At 36.7% G+C, this 19,753-nt stretch overlaps 1 protein-coding gene across 1 annotated transcript in view; it reads left to right on the top strand.

Annotated features, from left to right (window-relative positions):
• The window catches only part of LOC150093808 (protogenin-like), a 497,946-nt gene that overhangs the window by 175,307 nt on the left and 302,886 nt on the right, over positions 1 to 19,753 (top strand). Inside the window, exon 9 of the mRNA XM_090412521.1 lies at positions 13,179 to 13,316. Within this exon, the coding sequence (XP_090268647.1) occupies positions 13,179 to 13,316 (138 nt within the window). The remainder of the gene's footprint in view (positions 1 to 13,178; positions 13,317 to 19,753) is intronic.

The raw sequence follows: 19,753 nt of genomic DNA, 5'->3' as shown, positions 1-19,753 counted from the left end.
TTGAAAGGCTTATACACTCGTTACACATGATAACTAATAATTAAGGAATTGACGGCATTCACTAGAAATATAAATTAAAAACAACTTGAATAAATACTTTCCGATATTTCGGTAATTTGGGAACTTAAAATAAAGAACAGGTGCACGCAAGTGCTACATAACAGCAAATGAGAAACGAAGCAAGGAAGCTACCGCTTTCCTAAAGTCCTGATTGTGACCCCTGGTAGGCTATATTGGTAATTATTGGCCTTTGGGCTGAAGTTCTTCTGATATATGTTTCCCAAATTTGGGGCAGTCTTATGCACCCAAATTTGTTGAGGTTTGGCATGTTCCTAAGGGCTGAGGCTGATTCCATGAAAAATCTTTCATATTTGAACTTGCTGCGGTGTATTACTGTAGCTTTCTTCCACCTTATTCTGTGGCGGGTATCCAGAGCATGGTCTGCAAGCCCAGAGCGGCTGTACTGGTGAAATCGGATGTAGTCCTTGTGTTCTGAGATTCTGATATTTGCTGTCCTGCCTGTTTGGCCAAAGTAGGACAATTTACAGCTGCACGGGACCTGGTATATGCCAGGTAGGTCTAGGGGAAGTGGTTGGTCTTTAGTGGAGCGGATAAGGGATGCCAATTTTCTACGTGGTCTATAACAGGTGGTTAAGTCATGTTTTTTTAGGATTTTATTGATTTTTTCCGAGGTGCCTCGGATGTAGGAGATGGTGATGGATTTAGAGTAATCTTTTTTGTAAAGGGGTAGAGGTGGGTTGTGGATAACTGGTTTAAGTATTTTTTGGATTTTATGGGGGGTGGGGTAGCCATTGGCTGAGAAAGTGTTAAGGATGTGATTTAGTTCAGTGGTTAGGGCTTGATCATTTGAACAGATAAGTTTTGCCCTGTTGAATAATGTCTTAATAACTCCATATTGTTGTGTGTGTGTGGGGGGGGATTGTTGGTGAATGTATCTGCCTGTATGGTTGGGTTTTCTATAAACTGAGAAAACCAAGGTTCCATCCGGCTGGCGGGTGACTAGTGTGTCTAGGAAGGGGAGGCTATTGTTTTTCTCTTTTTCTAGGGTGAACTTGATTCTAGGCTGTTGGTTGTTTAAGTGTGTTAAGAAGGAGAGGAGTGTAGCCAGGCAATGTGGCCAAATAGTGAATACATCATCAACATAGCGAAGCTATATGGTAGGTTTTTGTGGGGCTGAGTTTAAGGCTTTCTCTTCAAAAGTCTCCATAAAGAAGTTGGCCAAAGGCGGGGAAAGTGGTGAACCCATGGCTGTCCTCTATCTGTTTGTAGAATTTTTCCTGCCAAACGAAGTAGCCTGAGTTCATTGTGAACTGAAATAGGGCTGAGGGGGATATCGGGAGGAAATTTAGCTTGGATTAGCTCTAAGGTTTCTTTGAGTGGGATATTTGTGAATAAGGAGGAGACGTCAAAACTAACCATTATATGTCATTATGTTGGAGTGTAAGGTTTTCTATACTGGCTTTGAAGTGGGCTGAGTTTTTTTTATGTGTGATGGTGTATTGCCAGTATAGTGTGAGCACGCTTTGGCTAAATACTTAGCTAGTTTGTAAGTGGGGGAATCAATGCCATCCACTATGGAACGTAATGGCACATTTTCTTTGTGTATTTTTGGGAGCCTATATATACGTTGGGGGGGGGTCTAGAGTTATATGGTTTTAGTCTGTTAGTAATCTCCACAAGCCAAGAAGTAACCTTCTTAAGGAGCCTATAGATTTTTCTAATTTGTGAGTTGGTGGGATTGTATTCAGTAGGGAGGTAAGTAGCTCGATCTAATAGTAAAGCCTTAAGCTTACCTGTGTAGTCATTATGATTGAGTACCACAGTGGCGTTCCCCTTATCTGCTTTGGTGATAACTATTTCTTTGTTTTTCTTCAATTTTTGTAGTGACTTGTATTCACTAATGGATATGTTGATTTTTGGTGGTTTTGCTTTTGTGAGAACACAGGCTACATCCAATCTAATATCGTTGGCAATATGGTTTGGAAGGTGGCGAATCCCGCGTTCAATCTGGATCATGAATTCCTCGGCCAGTAATTTCCTAGGAGCAATGGCGAAGTTGTGACCACGTGACAGAGCGTTGAGTGCTTCAGGCTTCAAGGTAACTGACAAAAGGTTAATTACAGTTGGTTTGTAGTTTTTGTTTGGACGTCAAGTTCTTTTTTAGTTTATCAAACTTGTTGATATGTCGACTCTGTATTCGTTCGAATTCTTTGTTTGCTGCAGTACATGAGACGTCATGTAGCATTGACCAAAGTTCGTGATTAAGCGTATTTGAAAGCTCATCCTCTAACGCTAAAATAGCCCTGTTTATGTCGGCTAGGGAACCACGTGTAGCAGTAATTTGCTCCTGAAGTAAAGCCTGGCTTGCCCGGTTGTAGATATGGAGAGCTTTCTGTGAAACGAAACGGCGCTTCAATTTTACACAATTTGGGATTAACTGGTTATCCCGGCAGCATTTTAGGAAGGGCAGACGATTCAGTTGTCTGGATAACTTCAGCTTCAGTTTGCCGTAATGGCGGCCCTTGCGTGTGAAGGAATCTCCGTGAATGATCGTAATTCTTGTTGAAAGGCTTATACTGGTTAAACATGATAACTAATAATTAAGGAATTGAGCGTACACTAGAAATATAAATTAAATCAACAAAATCCTAAAAAAACATGACTTAACCACCTGTTACAGACCACATAGAAAATTGGCATCCCTTATCCGCTCCACTAAAGACCAATCGCTTCCCCTAGACCTACCTGGCATATACCAGGTCCCGTGCAGCTGTAAATTGTCCTACTTTGGCCAAACAGGCAGGACAGCAAATATCAGAATCTCAGAACACAAGGACTACATCCGATTTCACCAGTACAGTTGCTCTGGGCTTGCAGACCATGCTCTGGATACCTGCCACAGAATAAGGTGTAAGAAAGCCACAGTAATACACCGCAGCAAGTTCAAATATGAAAGACTATTCATGGAATCAGCCTCAGCCCTTAGGAACATGCCAAACCTCAACAAATTTGGGTGAATAAGACTGCCCCAAATTTGAGAAACATATATCAGAAAAACTTCAGCCCAAAGGCCAATAATTACCAATATAACCTGCCAGGGGGCACCATCAGGACTTTACGAAAGCGGTAGCTTCCTTGCTTCGTTTCTCATTTGCTGTTATGTAGCACTTGCGTGCACCTGTTCTTTATTTTAAGTTCCCAAGAAGATGGTAACGTGGCATTGCCAAAATATCGCAAAGTATTTATTATAGTTGTTTTTAATTTATATTTCTAGTGTACGCTGTCAATTCCTTAATTATTAGTTATCATGATATTACTGATCTATTTTCCTTTGCTCTCCATTCTGACTATTTCTCTTGGAAACATGAAATTTATAAACAAATAGGGGGGAGGGTAATCTATGGTTTGTTCACTCTCACCATCCCTTTCTAATTTTTTTATGGAATTTTTTGAAAAATAAGCTCTTAACTCATCCCCTCTCAGAACTACTATTTGGTTAAGATATGTTGATGATATGTTCTCCATTTGATTTTTTCCTCTTTCCTCTCTTATATCCCTAGGTTTCACATTAGAATCCAGTTTGCCATGGAAAAAGAACCATAGCCTTTCTTTAGACATCTTGGTAACACACCTATCCAATGATAACCTGTATACTTCTCATTATACAGGAACCCATCTCCACACACAGGTAGACAGAACTTTCTCACCCCCCCCCCCATCAGCAATGTGGTATCATTAAAACACTAACCAATAGAGCCTTGACCTTTGTTTCAGTGAATCATCTCTTACAGTAGAATTTATTCATATACACTGCACCTTCTTACTAATGGCTATGGTTCCAACAGTATTTGGGAAAAAAAAAAAAAAAAACACCTCTACCTTCTCTTCAGAAAGATTTTAATAATGCTACCATCATTCTGTATGTCCGAGGAATTTCAACAAAAAAATTGGGTAAAATCTTAAAGAAATACAATCTGCATGTCTTTCAAGCCCCATCAAAAGCTTGCTACCTTCATATGTTCTACTAAAGATCAGCTCCCTCTTCTCTCTGTATCTGGAGTTTATAAATAAAGTGCCCTGTTCTTGCAAGTTGGCCTACTATGGAAAGACAGGAAGTTTAGCCAACAGCTGCTTGGAAGAACACAAAAAATACATCTGCAGTCATGATTATTGTCAGTTGGTATTTGTTGACTATGCTTTAGATACAATTCATAGAATCACTTGGAAAAAGACCAACATGTTCCATCACAGTAAATTTAGAAGAGAAAGACTATTTTTGGAATTTTTGAAACATTTTCGAAAATATGGGAAAGTTTTCAAGATCCCAGTTTACATCCTAGGCTGCCAACAGGTGCCCTGCCAAGTTAGGAATCTAGTCTTTCATCTACATGTTTCACTAAGTTTTGTGTCGCCTTTGTGTGTTTGTTACAAGTCTCATATTGTAATCCCTGACAATGTCTCAATAACTGAGATGAAATATTGGAAGAATTAAATAACATGTTTAATCTTTTCTTAGTTCTGTTTCACTCCATTAAGCCTCTAACATGAGCTTCTCCCTGCTTCCACATTGGTATTAAGTGGAACTTGCTAGAAGGGGGGTATAGTTACTCACAAGGATGGTAACATCTATGTAAGCAGGCCCACTCCATCCTTATGAATTATGGTAACATATCACATGTTAAAGTTGGGAGAAGCTCATCTGAATTTCAGTTGGAATTTTAGTAACAGTTTGTTATATCATTCTTCCTTGTGCTGCAGGTTTTTCTAAAAATGACCTTGATGTTATATTGCAGTTACCATTCCCTTTACTTTTAATGAGGGATTTAAATAGACACTACACTTTGTGGACTGTGCCTGAACAAACATCAGAGGAAGAGTTGTGGAGTGTATGCTTGACCACAGCAATCTCTCTCTCTCTTGAATGCAGGAAGTAACACCTTCCACATGTTTACCTGAACATTCACTGCTATTCTGCTCATCCTCCCTCTTCTCACTGTTCAAGTGAGAAACTGAAGACAACTTGTATGGAGTGACCATTTCCCCATGATATCAGCCATTTTCATTGGCAACCATTTACTATATCATGGTTATTACGGTGGAAAGTTAGCAAGCTGACTGACCCACCTTCTCAACTTTGGAAGAATTCAGTTCTGTGACAGTTAGCTCATATGCTTTCAGTGGTGCAGTCAACCACATGACAGTGGTTTATACAAGTTACAACTGCAGTTCCTAAAACATCTAGTTGGTTTCCACTTTTCTGTAAGCCATGGTGAAATCATGATTGCACAGCAGCTAGAGAAGATCAGAAGAAAGCATGGATGAAAGCTTCCACAGATACCCCCCCCCAACAACAACAACAACAAACGTAGTTGATTTCAAATGTGCTCAAGCCCGAGCAAGGTTCATTCGTTGTCAGAGCCAAAAACAATCCTGGATCCAATATATATATCTTCAACAACAAGTGAGAGCAACAGTAAAGAAGTCTGGGATAAAAGAAAAAAGAAATCCAGATACTTACCAGCTCCATCCTGTAACATAATCGTTGTTTGGGATTCTAGAATGGAGATCCAATAACATTTGTTGGCCCACTTGGATGATTTCTTGCTAGAACATTACTTCTTATCCTCTCAGAGTTCCTTGTTGAAAAATGCAAAGCAGAAAAACAAAAATCTGTTTCCTTTGAATGGTATGGAAGAATAAAACAGACAGTAGACTAAAGAAGAAATTAAATGGCTTTGCTTAAATGTTTCCTGACCGCTGTTGGAAACATAACAAACCTTTGTCACTATCTGCCATGGATCAACTGCTGCAAATTTATAACAGAATTTTCGATGAGAGCATATTTTTGGATTCCTAGTGAAAGGTTATCTTTACAATCTTTACAGCAGTCCTTCAAGAAATATTTAATAATATAAACTGGACAAACCTTGGTATAAAAATTAATAACAGAAACTGAACACACCTAAGATATGCAGATGATATCATAATTTTTGCAAACACTCCAGAAGACCTATATCATGAAAGCAGAAAATTTGGTCTAAAAATAAACAGAGAAAAAACTAAAATCATGTTTAATCATTTTGTAACACCAAAAAACATAATAATAGAAAACAATTTCTTGGAAAAAGTCTCTTCATATATATAGGTCATCTCATTGATCTAAACTGTGGACTCCAAAAGGAAATAAATAGGAGAGTTCAACTTGCCTGGGGTGCATTCAGAAAATTGAAAAGCATTTTTCAAAACAGTGATGTCCCCCTCTGTTTAAAAAGGAAGACATTTAACCAGTGTATACTTCCAGTCATCACATAAGGTTGTGAAACTTGGTCGCTAACAAAAGCACTGGCAAATAAACTAACAACAGCTCAAAGAAAAATGGAGAGGTTGATGCTAGGTATCACATTAAAAGATAAGAAGTGAAACACCTGGATAAGAAGCCAGACTCACATCACTGACATTATTCTTCACCATAAGCGACTAAAATGGAAATGTGCCGGACATCTATCCAGGAGAGAAGATGCACGATGGACCACTATAGTAATGAACTGGATTCCAAAAGAAGGGAAATTAGGCCGAGGACGTCCTAAAAGAAGGTGGAGTGATGAACTGTCAAAATTTGTTGGGAAAAATTGGTCAACCATTGCCAAGAACAGAGAAAGTTGGAAAGAACTGGAGGAGACCTTCGTCCAGCAGTGGACAGAAAATGGCTGAAAAGAAGAAGTGAAAGGTTACTATATTGCCTTTCCTAAGCCAATATATAACTATCATCCAGTTGCTCTGACCAGTTGCTTGTGCATGATTTATAAAAATGGTTAATTCTTGGCTTTTATGGTTTCTGGAGAAAAACACTTTATGCAAATAGTTATGGGAAGTTTTTCCACTTGGTTATACTATAAATTAAAGATACCAAGAAATTATGTACCTGGTCTAATCCTTTATCCAAGTATAAGCATATGTATAAATGATTAAGTTTGTGCCTAAAGTATTTTCAGGACAGGGGAAACGTATACTGAAGCTAATGACTTCACATCACTTGCCTTAGTACCCCATAATGCAAAGCACATATCCTTGCAGACATGTATAATGCTGTGCGTTATGGAAAGGGTCACTACCCAGACCGGTTTCAACCTTTATTGAGGTCTCATCCATGGGAACCAGACCCAGAGGTGATACTAAGGTGGAAGTAATGCAAAGTCATATTTTTATATATGAGTAGCCAAAAAGGTGTCATCTTATTATTAAAATACTCTGGATTAGAGATTTGTTGGAAGTTTTTCCACTTGGTTATACTATAAATTAAATACCAAGAAATTATATACTTGGTTTAATCCTTTATCCATGTGTAAGCAAACAAAGTTTGCTTAATTATGTAGTGCTGTCATAGTAGCCTGAACATCCCCCTTGAGGATATACATATCAGGAAATCAATGATGATAATTCTCAATAAAAAAAATAATGCACAAAGGATTTGGAATGAACATCTTCAGCATGTACATAAAACTGAAATTTGAATTACAAAAGTATAAGCCATGTAACAACCAGCAAACAGGGTAAATGCTAAATGATCCATTTAACGAAAAGGAGAAATCAATAGTTAATAATCAAATTAGTAATGCAGCAGAAAAAAAAAAACAACTAAAATTATAGCAGCCATTAGAGAATCCATAAGATGATCTAAATTAGAAATCAAATAGAAAATAGTTGAACAAGTTAGTAAGATAAAATATTTAGGAATATAATTTATTTATTTATTTGTATGGAATTCCCTCCCTTTTCTCCCCCGTCCCTATTGGGGCAAGTTGAGCCCCCTCATGGGGGTTAAGTATTTATGGCTGTAGATCTGTGTGTTCATGGGACTGGTTTGCCTGCCTGCGGGATGAAAAACCCCAGATAAACTGGGAGGGAAAACCCTGCTGTCCACGCCCAAGACTGGCTAACTTGGCCATGGCTGAGGAAGATCCTTAAGCTCATAACGTTGGCGACGGGAATCAAACCTAGGACACTCCTTCCCCAGGTATATGGTTGCGAAGCGCAAAGCCACTAGGCTAACCGTGCGGACAGGAATATAATTAAATAATTATGATGTGACACAGAGTATACAAAACAAGCAGTAATAACACATTTCTGATGTAGTTCTGATGTACCATATATCAAAAAACATCATCAAAAAAAAAACCTTTAGTAAATGCTCAAAATCTTATATACATTTAAATGCATGATTTCATTTAAATCTAAATGCAGGTGTGAGTATATCATTTTGCAGGAACATTTTCAGTTATTGCTGCCTAGTTATATAACTTAACATCACTTGGGACTTCATGTCTCCAGTAAGCAGGTGGAAAATAATATTACACCTGACATTGAAATTCATCTCACCACCTGAAGCCATTCACAAGTATCTATGCCCATAGCAGGATTTGAGCCTATGAGTTGGGTTGTGAAAATGATATCCGCTTGGTTGGTCAGGCAGGCCAGTTAAGTTTGGTAAACTCTGTATGTGTGATCGAGGAAGTACTTATAGATTGTTGAAAGAACTGAATTCCCAGAGTTCAGAAGTTTAAAGGTAGTTTTTGAGTAATGATTTTAGAGAGTCCTGACATTTTTGCAAATCGAATGGTATTGAATGTCTTATTGAAAAATTTTCTTTGACTGATTGCCATAGATCTTTTTATGTAACTATTTTGGCAGAACATGTTAATGGTGTAGTAGCTTGTTCTGTGGAATGGTTGATTTTGGCTCCTTTCCTTGTGTGGATATTAGAAACACATAAACTGCATGTTGTGGTAATAATGTGAGTCAATGTATAGGGCATGCATTATCTTTCACAAACTTTCATTAAGAAGAAAGGAATGAAATCCCATCACTATTTAGTAGGAAATTGTACAGTTGTATTCGGTTTTGTTAAAATGACAAAGGAAAATGTTAAAAATTGGAAAAGCGGGCTGTGTGACTACAATATGTAAATATCTACACTAAATTTTTGGTTTTCAAGCAATGGAATTATTAAGCCTCTTTGCTCAAAAGATTGCATAAAGAAGTCAACAGTTGTGTGTGCGTGCACATGCATGAAAGGTATAGCGAAAATAGTGAGCCCATGAGGATACACGCTGTTCTTTCCGGGCAAGGATCTTGTTTTGTCACAGAAAATATCCTGACTGAATGACATGTGAAAAAGTGGACAGTGATTTCAAAAAGAAATGCTTTTTTTTAATAAAAAAAAAAAAGTGAGATAGACCTGTCTGCTTGAGTTTTGTAGCAAGCTTCTTTGCTACATAATAAAGAAACTTGAGTTGTTAGTTCCATCCATAACTGAGAGGAATATTATTTTTATGAGCTTTTTGGTAGACAGTAAATTCTAAAGGTGAATGTGGACATTAGAGTTTTAGTTTTCTTAAATCTTATTTTAATTTCCACATGAATCTTGCCTATCAAGCCACTACAGGTCTCTCATAACTGGTGGTCTCACAGAGGGCATTGATATTCATCTACTTAGGTAGTAGATGAAGTAATATTAATGGACATTAACAGACATCCATGCCCATAGTGGGATTCACATTGATGGTCTGTTGGTTGGAGAAAGGAAGAGCAATGCACTGTCAAACAGAGCAAAAACAGCAGTTATGCTAGAAAATAATTTTTCTGGTATATCATTAGTTTTATTGCTTGGACTATTAGGATATAATTAACTGCTAACTGGACGACAAAATTTGAAATCAGTTCATTTTGATATATGCTTTCCTTTGTAATAAACCTGTCTGAAGAAACAGTCAGTGAGAGAGTTGCACATTTAATTTAAAAAAAAAATAATAATAAAAAAATAATAAAAAAATTTACTCTTGGAATTTTTTTACCAGTATTTTGATACATTAGTATTAAAAAAAAAGGAAATTTAAATATAACTAATAACTATGATACTTTATCCAATTCCCAACAGAAAATGTTGAAATGTATAGTATATTAGGTAAGAACACGTAAGAAAGTTTTAAAGCAAATAAAAGTTGAGCAGCTTTCAGATGCGAATTGTAGACTAAAATGCGCAAATATTATTCAAGCAAAAATGAAACAATTTGAAAACAGGAACCAAACCTTGGAGATTCAGGGGCAAAACCTGAAGAAAACATTGATTGATTCAGCAAGAGAGGCATGTGGTGAGGTTGTCTGTAAGAATAGGAAAAATCATAACTCCATGGTGGACACAGGAAGTTAAAAAGGCAGTGAAGGAAAAGAAGAAAGCATATCAAAAGTTCCTAGCATATAAGTCAGCCTGTGCTCTTAGAGAATACAGAGACAAATGTAAGAAAGCTAAACACTGTGTAAAACTGGCTAAACAAAAGCCATGGGAGGACTTTGCAAGAACATAGAAAATAAATATCAAGAAGGTGGCAAGATATTTTGAAGGTTGTTGAAGAAGCTCAGAAATTGAGGAAGGAGTGCTGTAAAAGGAATTAGAGATGATAAAGGTGACATGAAAACAGGAGAAAAAGATATCCTTGAAGTATGGAGTAATTATTTTGAAAAATTGCTAAATGAAACAAACAGTGGCAGCACCATAGTAAAAAATTCTGACCAGGCATGCAATCAGGAATACATATCTATAGTTGAAGTAGAAAAAGCCATCAAAAGCCTGATATGTGGAAAGGCAAATGGAGTAGATGATATTCAACCAGAAATGCTCAAGTATGGAGGTATAAAAGTCTTAGTGGCTGCACTGCATAGTTCAGAAGGCCTGGACAGAGGGACAAATTCCAGATGATTGGAGTAGAGCTCTCATAGTACCCATATATAAAAAAAGGGAAATAAAACTGAATGTGAGAATTACAGAGGTTGTCCCTGATTGTTCCTGGTAAGATTTATGCAAGTATACTTGAGAAATGGTTGAGAAGGATTGTGGAAGAGAAACTTGGTGAAGCACAATCTGGATTCAGGCCAAATAGAGGCTGTCAGGATCAGATTTTCACTTTACAACAAATAGTTGAGAAATCATGGGAATATAACAAAGATCTGTATTAAAGTATTGTATATCTAGAAAAGTACATATGACAAAGTGCCAAGAGAAAAACTATTCAAAATGCTGCAGTTGTTTGGTGTCAATTTATTCAGATGGTAGAAGCCAACTGAATAAATTTATAGGGAATAAGAGAGAAATTGGTGAAAACACTAAATTAGCTGTATACAAGACATTGTTCAAACCAATTTTAACTTATGGATCTGAGAGCTGGGTTAGAAATAAAACATATTGACCAAAGACTAGAGACCACAGATATGAGAGTCCTGAGAAAGATTATCAGCATGAACAGATAGTATCAGTGGCAATATCATATTAAAAATGAGGATATTAGGAGAGAACTTAACATTAAGATCAAGTGGTATGGTCATTTAAACAGAATGGGAGAGGATAGATTAGCAAAACAAGTATTCTCTGCCAGGTTGGCAGGAAAAAGAACCAGAGGAAGACCAAGATATAGGTGGATTGATATAGTAAAAAATGCCTTAGAAGATAGAAAATATAAGATCTGATATGTTGGAGTCTTGACAGGTAACAGATTGATTTGGAGGAAAATTGTAGCTAGGAAGTTAGTAATGATATAAGTTTTTCATGTAGTACTATCACATCCTGTACACCCATGGGTACACATCAGGAATTTGATGATGAGTAAATTAGATATCATTAGGTTATTTTTAATATATATTTTTTTGTTTCTTTTATTTATTTTTTGCATAATGTAGGTATCAAAAATGAAACATTAAAAAATGACTTTCAATGAATAGGGCAGTGACGTATTACACAAGGTGGTGAAATCTTCCACAAGACATTGGTAAACATTCATACCTGTAGTGGAATTCGAACCAGTGGCCTATTGGTTTGAGAGTGAGTGTATTATCTACTTGGATGGTATATGTTATACTGTGGTTTATGCTGTAGTCTATTTTTGAAAATGTCTTCATGCGCAAACTTTTCTTATATGCCACTTATCGGATACAAGTTTTGAACTTTTGAACTGAACTTTTGTGTGCTTATGCTTGGTAAGATAAGGATGAAAACAAGAATATAATTTCTTGTTAAGAATTTTTTGTGTTTCCAGTGAAACATTTCTAATTAGCAAAAATGTTTAGAGCAGTATAAGGATGTATATCAATACATCCTTTATGAAAAATTTTAGTGTTTCCTGCTCTCAGGGAAAATGAATTATCCTTTTAATCCATTTTAATTTTAATTCACTTATCTGTATGCATGAATATGCTGTCCTACTATAAGTAATAGTGCATCTTACTGTAAGAAAGTGAGTATGCATTATGCAAATTATCCTATGAAGGAGATCAGTGGTTAGCACTTGGAAGTTATTTCAATCTTTTACTAGATGGTGAGTGCAAAACAATTAAAATAATTTTTGAGGATAATGGTCATGTGGTGTTTGGGAAAAATGTTATGTATAGCAATATTAGCCTTTGAAAGTTCATCTAGCAGTGTGCTGAGGAAATAGTAGTCCACAGGTGATGTAACCTAAAAGAGATTGACATAATCTTTCACTCCTTGAAAAAGCCGGTTACTTCATCTCACCATCAAAATGCAGAAAATGTGTTTGAAGATATGCATTTGTACAAAACTTCCATATGTATTTTCATGTGTACATACTTATGATTTTTTAGTGAAGAGACTGCTATAAACAAACAGTTTTAACATAGGGAATGCATTTGATCTGCATTGGGACTATGCAATGGAAATTTCTGGAAATAAGTAACACTACACACTCTTATAGACTTCAAGTAGGTATTTGACTATTTGATATCAGTGTCAATTTCTGTTCAAAAAGTTGTGTTTTGTTTAATCTTTGGTAGGAATATATGTATGGTGTCATTTTTCATACTTTTTATTTTTTTCTTGCTTTGTGTTAGAAAATTTTGAGCATTAAGTTGTTTTTGAATCTCTATATCATAGTAACTAACTCATTACTGCTAAATTGGTCGGTAGATTTTTTTTTCTCCTATGTTTATCTTCATCGGCACATGTTAAAAATTAAAAAAAAATTGTTGAAATGTTCTTCAAAAATATAGCCCTTTTTTGTTATATATATACATCGATAAAATTTAGAAAAGTTTTATTAAATGTCCAGTAACAAGTCTTCCATGTTCTCACTTAAAATTTAATATAATTTCAGCTAACCAGCCTGATCCTCCACTGGGATTACGTGCTCGAACAATTTCAAGTACTTCCATTCTTTTAATGTGGAATCCAGCAGTTTCTCCTAGTGGACTCAGTATCCAAGCATATACTGTTCATTATCTTCCTACAACAGGTGTGTGTGTGTTGTATATATATATTTTATTTATATATTTGAAGGCTTATGTCTCTTTGATTAGCTCATTAATTTTGAAATGAAATTATTAACTGACATGTCTGTGAATGCGTAGACTCATAATGGAAGTCTCATTATTCACACAGTGTGTATCATACCTCTCTTTAAATTGATTCATTATTAATACCATCACCAGTAGCCCATTCACCTCACTCATTATTCCAAAGAGAAAATCTACTCCCCATCCACCTTCTTACTACACTAATTCACTTCTAGATTATGTGAACAAGTGGTCTCAGTCTTGAAGTGAAAAGTGTGCTTGACTAGACCTCATTGTGACTCCTCGTTCCTTTCTCACCAATCTTGTATTGAAAAATTTCCCTTATATGTTTTATGAAACCCCTTTAGCAGCTTATCTTTCTATTATCTCTCTTTCACTCATCAGACAATTTGTCTTCTTATGAAACATTCCACAGACCTGGACACCTGTTTTTCGATTACTATTCACTAATTTCTCAACAAATCTAGGTAACCAAATCTTGTAAACCAAATGCAGTCTAACGAAAGCCTTATAAAGAGGGATTTCAGCCACTTTATCTCTTCTTGTCAGTATTTTTTGACCTTCAATTGATCCTTTGTACTCTTTGTCCATTTTTTTTTCCATTATGTTCTCTGAACTTCAACTCCTTGTTCACCATCACTCCAAGTCCCTTTCTAATGAATTTCTTATAGGATATATATGATATGAATCTGGAAATCCCATCGGTATAACACTGCCTACAATCTTTTTCAGCCCAAAATGCATCATTTCACACTTGGCCTGGAACTCCAATCTGCAGTTCCAGTGTCAACCCATCATTAGCAAATAGTTGGCGATTACTCTTAAAATTATTATCATAATATACAAATTAAACAGCAATGAAACTAAGCACAGCCTTGCAATTCACTACTAGTCACCACTTTCTCCTTGATTCTTCTCTGCCATAAACATACACTTTGGCATCTATGTGTCAGCCACTCTTAGTAATATCCATTTGCTCTAGATTTAAATAACAGATTTCTGAGTGATATCCTGCCAGATACTCTTCAAAGTCTTAACTGTATCATATTTTGCACGTTCCATTTATTTGACTCTGCTGCTATGTTATTTTAGAAAGTGAATAAATTACTATAGCCAAAACCTCTCCTCTTCACCAAACTGTGCCCCTCCCCAATTTAAAGTATCATTTTTATTATTATTATTATTATTATTATTTATATGGGTACTCCATGGAGTCAAGGCTCATTGCAGGAGACCCATACTATCTATTAACACAATACCTAGCATTCATACATCTTAAACTTATTCACTGTTGATGAGCTCACAACTGCCTTTGGCAATCCATTCTATTCTTCATCACTCTCCAAGTAAAGAACCTAGTCTGGATAGCCTTACTAATCACACTCTCAGACAATTTCCAAGTGTGACCCCTTGTTTTCCCCCCTACTTCCCATGTATTGAAAAATTTCTTTTGTGTCAGTCTTATAGAAACCCTTTAGTAACTTGCAAGTTTCTATCGTGTCCCCTCTCCTTTACCTCTCAGCTAAACTCTGCAACCCACACACCTTCAATCTATCCTTAGAGGGAATATTCCACAGACCTGTCAGGAACTTAGTCACTCATCTCTGAATCCTCTCCACCATCTCCTTATTCCCTAGAAACACAGTGACCAAGTTCTGTGCACAGGTTTGGAAGGTTATTATCCCTCTTCATAAGAGGGATAATAACCTTCCTATGTTTACTTGTCAGTGTGTTCAATATCCAAGTAATCCTATGAGCTGTTTTGTCATCTCTTGCAATATCTTCTCTGAATTTCAAATATCTCTTCCATATCTCTAGCCTCATTCAATTTCCTGTAATCTAGTACGAGGGTGGTCTGAAAAGTTCCTGGCTGCGACCATAGATGGCAACACCATCGGCAAGATTTTTTTTTTCTAAGTTGGTACATCTGTCATAAGCATCCATATGAAATTGCAAGTCATTCTATCAAGTAGTTTGTTTTATACAGCTGTCTGAAGCAAAAGTGTTGTCTGTATCCCTTGAAATGAATAAAATCTGAATATCGTGCGGTTATAAAATTCTTTGTAAAAGAAGATTTAACGGCAAAAGAAATTCATTCGAAGTTCATAAAAGTCCATGGGTACTCTTCGTTTTCGACAATTAAGAAATGGGCTGCTGAGTTTAAATGTGGCTGTACCAGCCTTCAAGATGATCCACGTGAAGGACGTCCAAAAAAGTATAACAACACCAGAAATCATTGAAGTGCACTATATGGTATTGGATGACCAGCGAGTCAAAGTGCATGAAATTGCTGAGACTATAGGCATTTCAAAAGAACGTGTAGAATACATTTTGCATGAAGAATTGCAAATGAAAAAGCTTTGTGCAAGATGGGTACTGCGCTTGCTTACAGCAGATCAAAAACGCACTCACATGAAAATCTCTGAACAGTGCTTGGAGCATTTTAATAAGAATAAAACTGATTTTGTGCATCAATTTATTACTATGGATGAGTCTTGGATTCACCATTACATACCAGAATCCAAACAGCAGTCAAAACAGTGGACAGAAGCTGGTTGTTCAGCACCAAAGAAGACAAAGTCAGTTCCATCAGCAGGAAAGATCATGGCATCGGTGTTTTGGGATGCTAAAGGCATTTTGTTTATTAATTATCTTGAAAAGGGTAAAACAATAACCGAGGAATATTATTCCGATCTTTTAACCAGATTAGCCAAAAAAATTCATGAGAAAAGACCCGGTTTGCAGAAGAGAAAAAATCATCTTTCATCAGGACAATGTACCTGCCCACAAAGGTATTTTGGCAATGGGAAAACTAAGGGATTTGCACTATGAATTGTTGGAACATCCACCCTATTCCCCAGATTTGGCTCCCTCTGACTTCTATCTCTTCCCAAAACTAAAAACTCTTCCTTGCTGGTCAATGTTTTTCTTCGAATCAAGAGGTGATTGCAGCTGCAGAAGGGTATTTTGTAGATCTTACTGAGAACCACTAAACCACTACAGGGACGGGATAACGGCATTTGTGTTATCCTTATAGGGATAACACAAACAGCGTTGTGTTATCCCTATAGGTTGTGTAAGCCTATAGTACATTAGTACTATCAGTGAACTAAGGATTTTTTCCATTGCCTTGAAGGGGAATGCTTCAGTGACATTGAGGACATCCAATGCAGTGTGATCCAGACACTTAAGAAGGTTCCTGTTCAGGACTTCTGTGCCTTCGAACACCTGTGCAACAGATGTAAACATTGTGTGGAGTTGGAGGGAAATTTTGAATCTGTGTAATTGACAGTTCCAAATATTGTTTTGATTATAATAATTGTTGTCTCATTGCTTACTGCTGAGCTGAATGCCATAGAGCTGGCATTATTCTATATAACCTGGATGAGTCTTTGGACTCCCTGGAGGTGACAAATAATAATAACATGAAGGTGAAGCGCTACCAGAGATGTATCATTGATATGAATTCTTGTAGTTCACTGTAGGCAATACCAAGTCTGCCACCACTTGCATTAATTACTTTTTTGGATACATAAGAAAATCTTGCTTAGATGTTTGCTTATATTGGATTTCAAGCTGCTATCTTAGGATCAAGGGCAAATGAGACTGCTGCAGCTGGGTCAGCTCATCCTTTTACTCATGACTTTTTACAAGTTAGTGCCACTTGTAAAAGGTTGTGTAAGCCTATAGTATATTAGTACTATGAGGGGACTAAGAATTTTTTCTATTGTTTTACTAATTTTATAATTTTTTTGTATTTTTATGGATTTTTTCACATTATCCAGAAATCCTGCTCTTGAGACACTGAACTTTTTCAAGCCGCTTCCAGTGAGCAGGGCAATAGCTTTACACTGGACAATGAAATTTACTTCCCATGTAAAGGCGATCACAAACTGTGTTCACAGTAGAAGTCAAACCTGAAGTCTGTTGGTTGGAGCAAGGATATGATAACCACTTGGCTAACCAGGCCAGCAGTTATGGGCAAATCATCAAAGAAGTAATATCCCAGTAGCAGACATCTTGGAATATAATGAGAATAACAAATACCAGATATTGAAAGTTTTTTCGCTTGGTTATACTATAAATGAAAGATCCCCGAGAAATTATATTCTTGGTTTTATCCTTTATCTAAGTGTAAATAAACAATGTGTGTGAAGTAACTTCACAACTGGGCTGCTTATATATAGTGGCTAATGACTTCACATCATTTGCCTTGGTATCCCATAATGCAAGGCACATCCTTACGGACATGTATAATGCTATGCATTATGGGAAGGGCCTACCCAGATTTGTTTAGACCTTTATTGAGGTCTATTCATATCTTCTGGTCTGGCTCCCATGATGACACTTCAATAAGGGTCAAAACTGGTCTGGGTAGCATTATGCATGTCCGTAAGCATATGTGCCTTGCATTATGGGATACTAAGGCAAGTGATGTGAAGTCATTAGCCTCTCTCTATATAAGTAAACCAGTCATGAAGTTATTTCACGTGCAAACTTTGTTTGCTTACCACTTAGAATTTTAGTCATCTTACGCATGTCTTATTAACATTGACACCTTTGAGTACCATGATTCTCTTTTAACTATAATACTTTTAAGACTACCCTTATTTCTATAATGATCACAGTTAGTTGTTTTACTGCACCTTAATAAAAAGGTGTGCATAAGTTGACAATGTTTTATGTGCTAAACTCAGCCTTTATCTGCTATATTTTGCTGTTATTCTCTCTCTCTATTTCAAGATGTGTGCTACAGGGATATTACTTTTACATTCTGCCTATAATTGCTAGGCCTGGTTAGCTGAGTGGTTAACATATCCTCTTTCCAATCAGCAAGGTGATTTTTTGCTCCTGAATTTATCTGACTCTCAGATATCTTGTTTCTAAATTTTTATACTATATTATTGTGCATGATTTTATTTAGGAATTAATTTAATGGTATTTGTTCATTAATCTGATCATTATAAAACATGTTTATATACAAAAGTGTTTTTTAATAGCTATTTTTTGTATATATCCCATCCATGAAAGGTTGTAAACCTGTAGTGCATTAGTACTGTAGGTAGGCTATGGATTGCCCCCTTATTTTTATTAATTTATGTTTTTATGCAATTCTGAAACCCTGTTCTACTGACCAAACATGGAACTTTTATCAAACCACTTTAGGCCTCCAGTAAGTGGAGTAGTGATGTCACACTTGGTGATGAAATTCATCTCACACTTAAAGACAATCATAAACATCCATTTCCCATGTGGGAATGGATGTTTGCTGTTCACAATTGAGCAGATATGCTAATCACTCATCTTGCCACTTGCTGTGTTTTAAACATGGACTGAGTGCATTATAACCATAACTGCTAATGCAAGAATGTTGCAGGTGTAAGATGGAAATATGTATGTGTGGCAGTGGTAGGTGCTGAGAAACATGAGTGTTTCGATCTCTCGATTTTGCAGAGGCAGAGATAGTGCTTCAGAAATGAGTGATTTTTAGTTTGTGAATGCCAGTAGTGTGTTGAAGGGGGAGGAGAATATTAAAGACCTGTATATTGATTTATTCTTGGATAGTTTAGTGGACTGAGATGGTTTGTCTAAGGAGATGGAAGTAATGAAGACTGAGTTGAGGAGGCTGAATGAAGATCTTGGGAGTAGAGAGGTTGATTGACTAATGTGAGAGGATCAAGAGTAGTTATAAGAGAACAGCATCAGAGAGAGAGGAAGGGAAGAGACAGTGAAAGAGAGGAAATTGCAGAAAAATGAGTGTGTGGAAGCATGGGAGGAAGAGTGGGAGAGAGAGAGAAATTGGAAGCTGTAAGAGTTGGGGATGCCAGTGAGAAAAGGACGAAGGACCGAATCTATTTGGAGTGTCATGTATGGAGATTCAATGAATCGGGGTGTGCAGAGTAGAGTTCCAGAGGAGTGCTTCTGGTAGAACGAGCATGGCAATGTGTGACAGTGTGGAAGAGATGGTAGTAATGGTTGGAACGAATGACCTGAGAGGCATGAATTATTTAGCACGAGATTTCAGGTTGATGTTATACATTGTGCAGCAGAAATGTGTCTGAGAAAGATAGTGAGTATGTTTCCCCAGTATGATAATACAGAGTGGAGGTGATAATGAGAAGTACATTTTTGAGGATAGAAGGCAGTTGTATGCAATATATGAATTGCATATTTGAATGCAGAAGAGCACAGGCATTTGGAGAGCCTGTTGTTTTCTGGGCAGGTAAGTGTGTTGGACAGGGAAACTAGAATTCACATGTGAAATGTTGCAGGGATGGTCTCATGTTGGTGGGGATATTGGCGTGAGAAATCAGAGTGCATACACTATATTACAGAGCCAAGTGGAGTATGAGGGGAGTAATAATGGCATGCCAGC

This window comes from Typopeltis vanoorti, chromosome 23 (genome assembly GCF_054136105.1).
Source record: "Typopeltis vanoorti isolate ZY-2024b chromosome 23, IOZ_Tvanoo_1.0, whole genome shotgun sequence".
Lineage (NCBI taxonomy): Eukaryota > Metazoa > Arthropoda > Arachnida > Uropygi > Thelyphonidae > Typopeltis > Typopeltis vanoorti.
The sequence above is the reverse complement of the archived record's forward strand: the minus strand, read 5'-3'. Positions and strand labels throughout refer to the sequence as shown.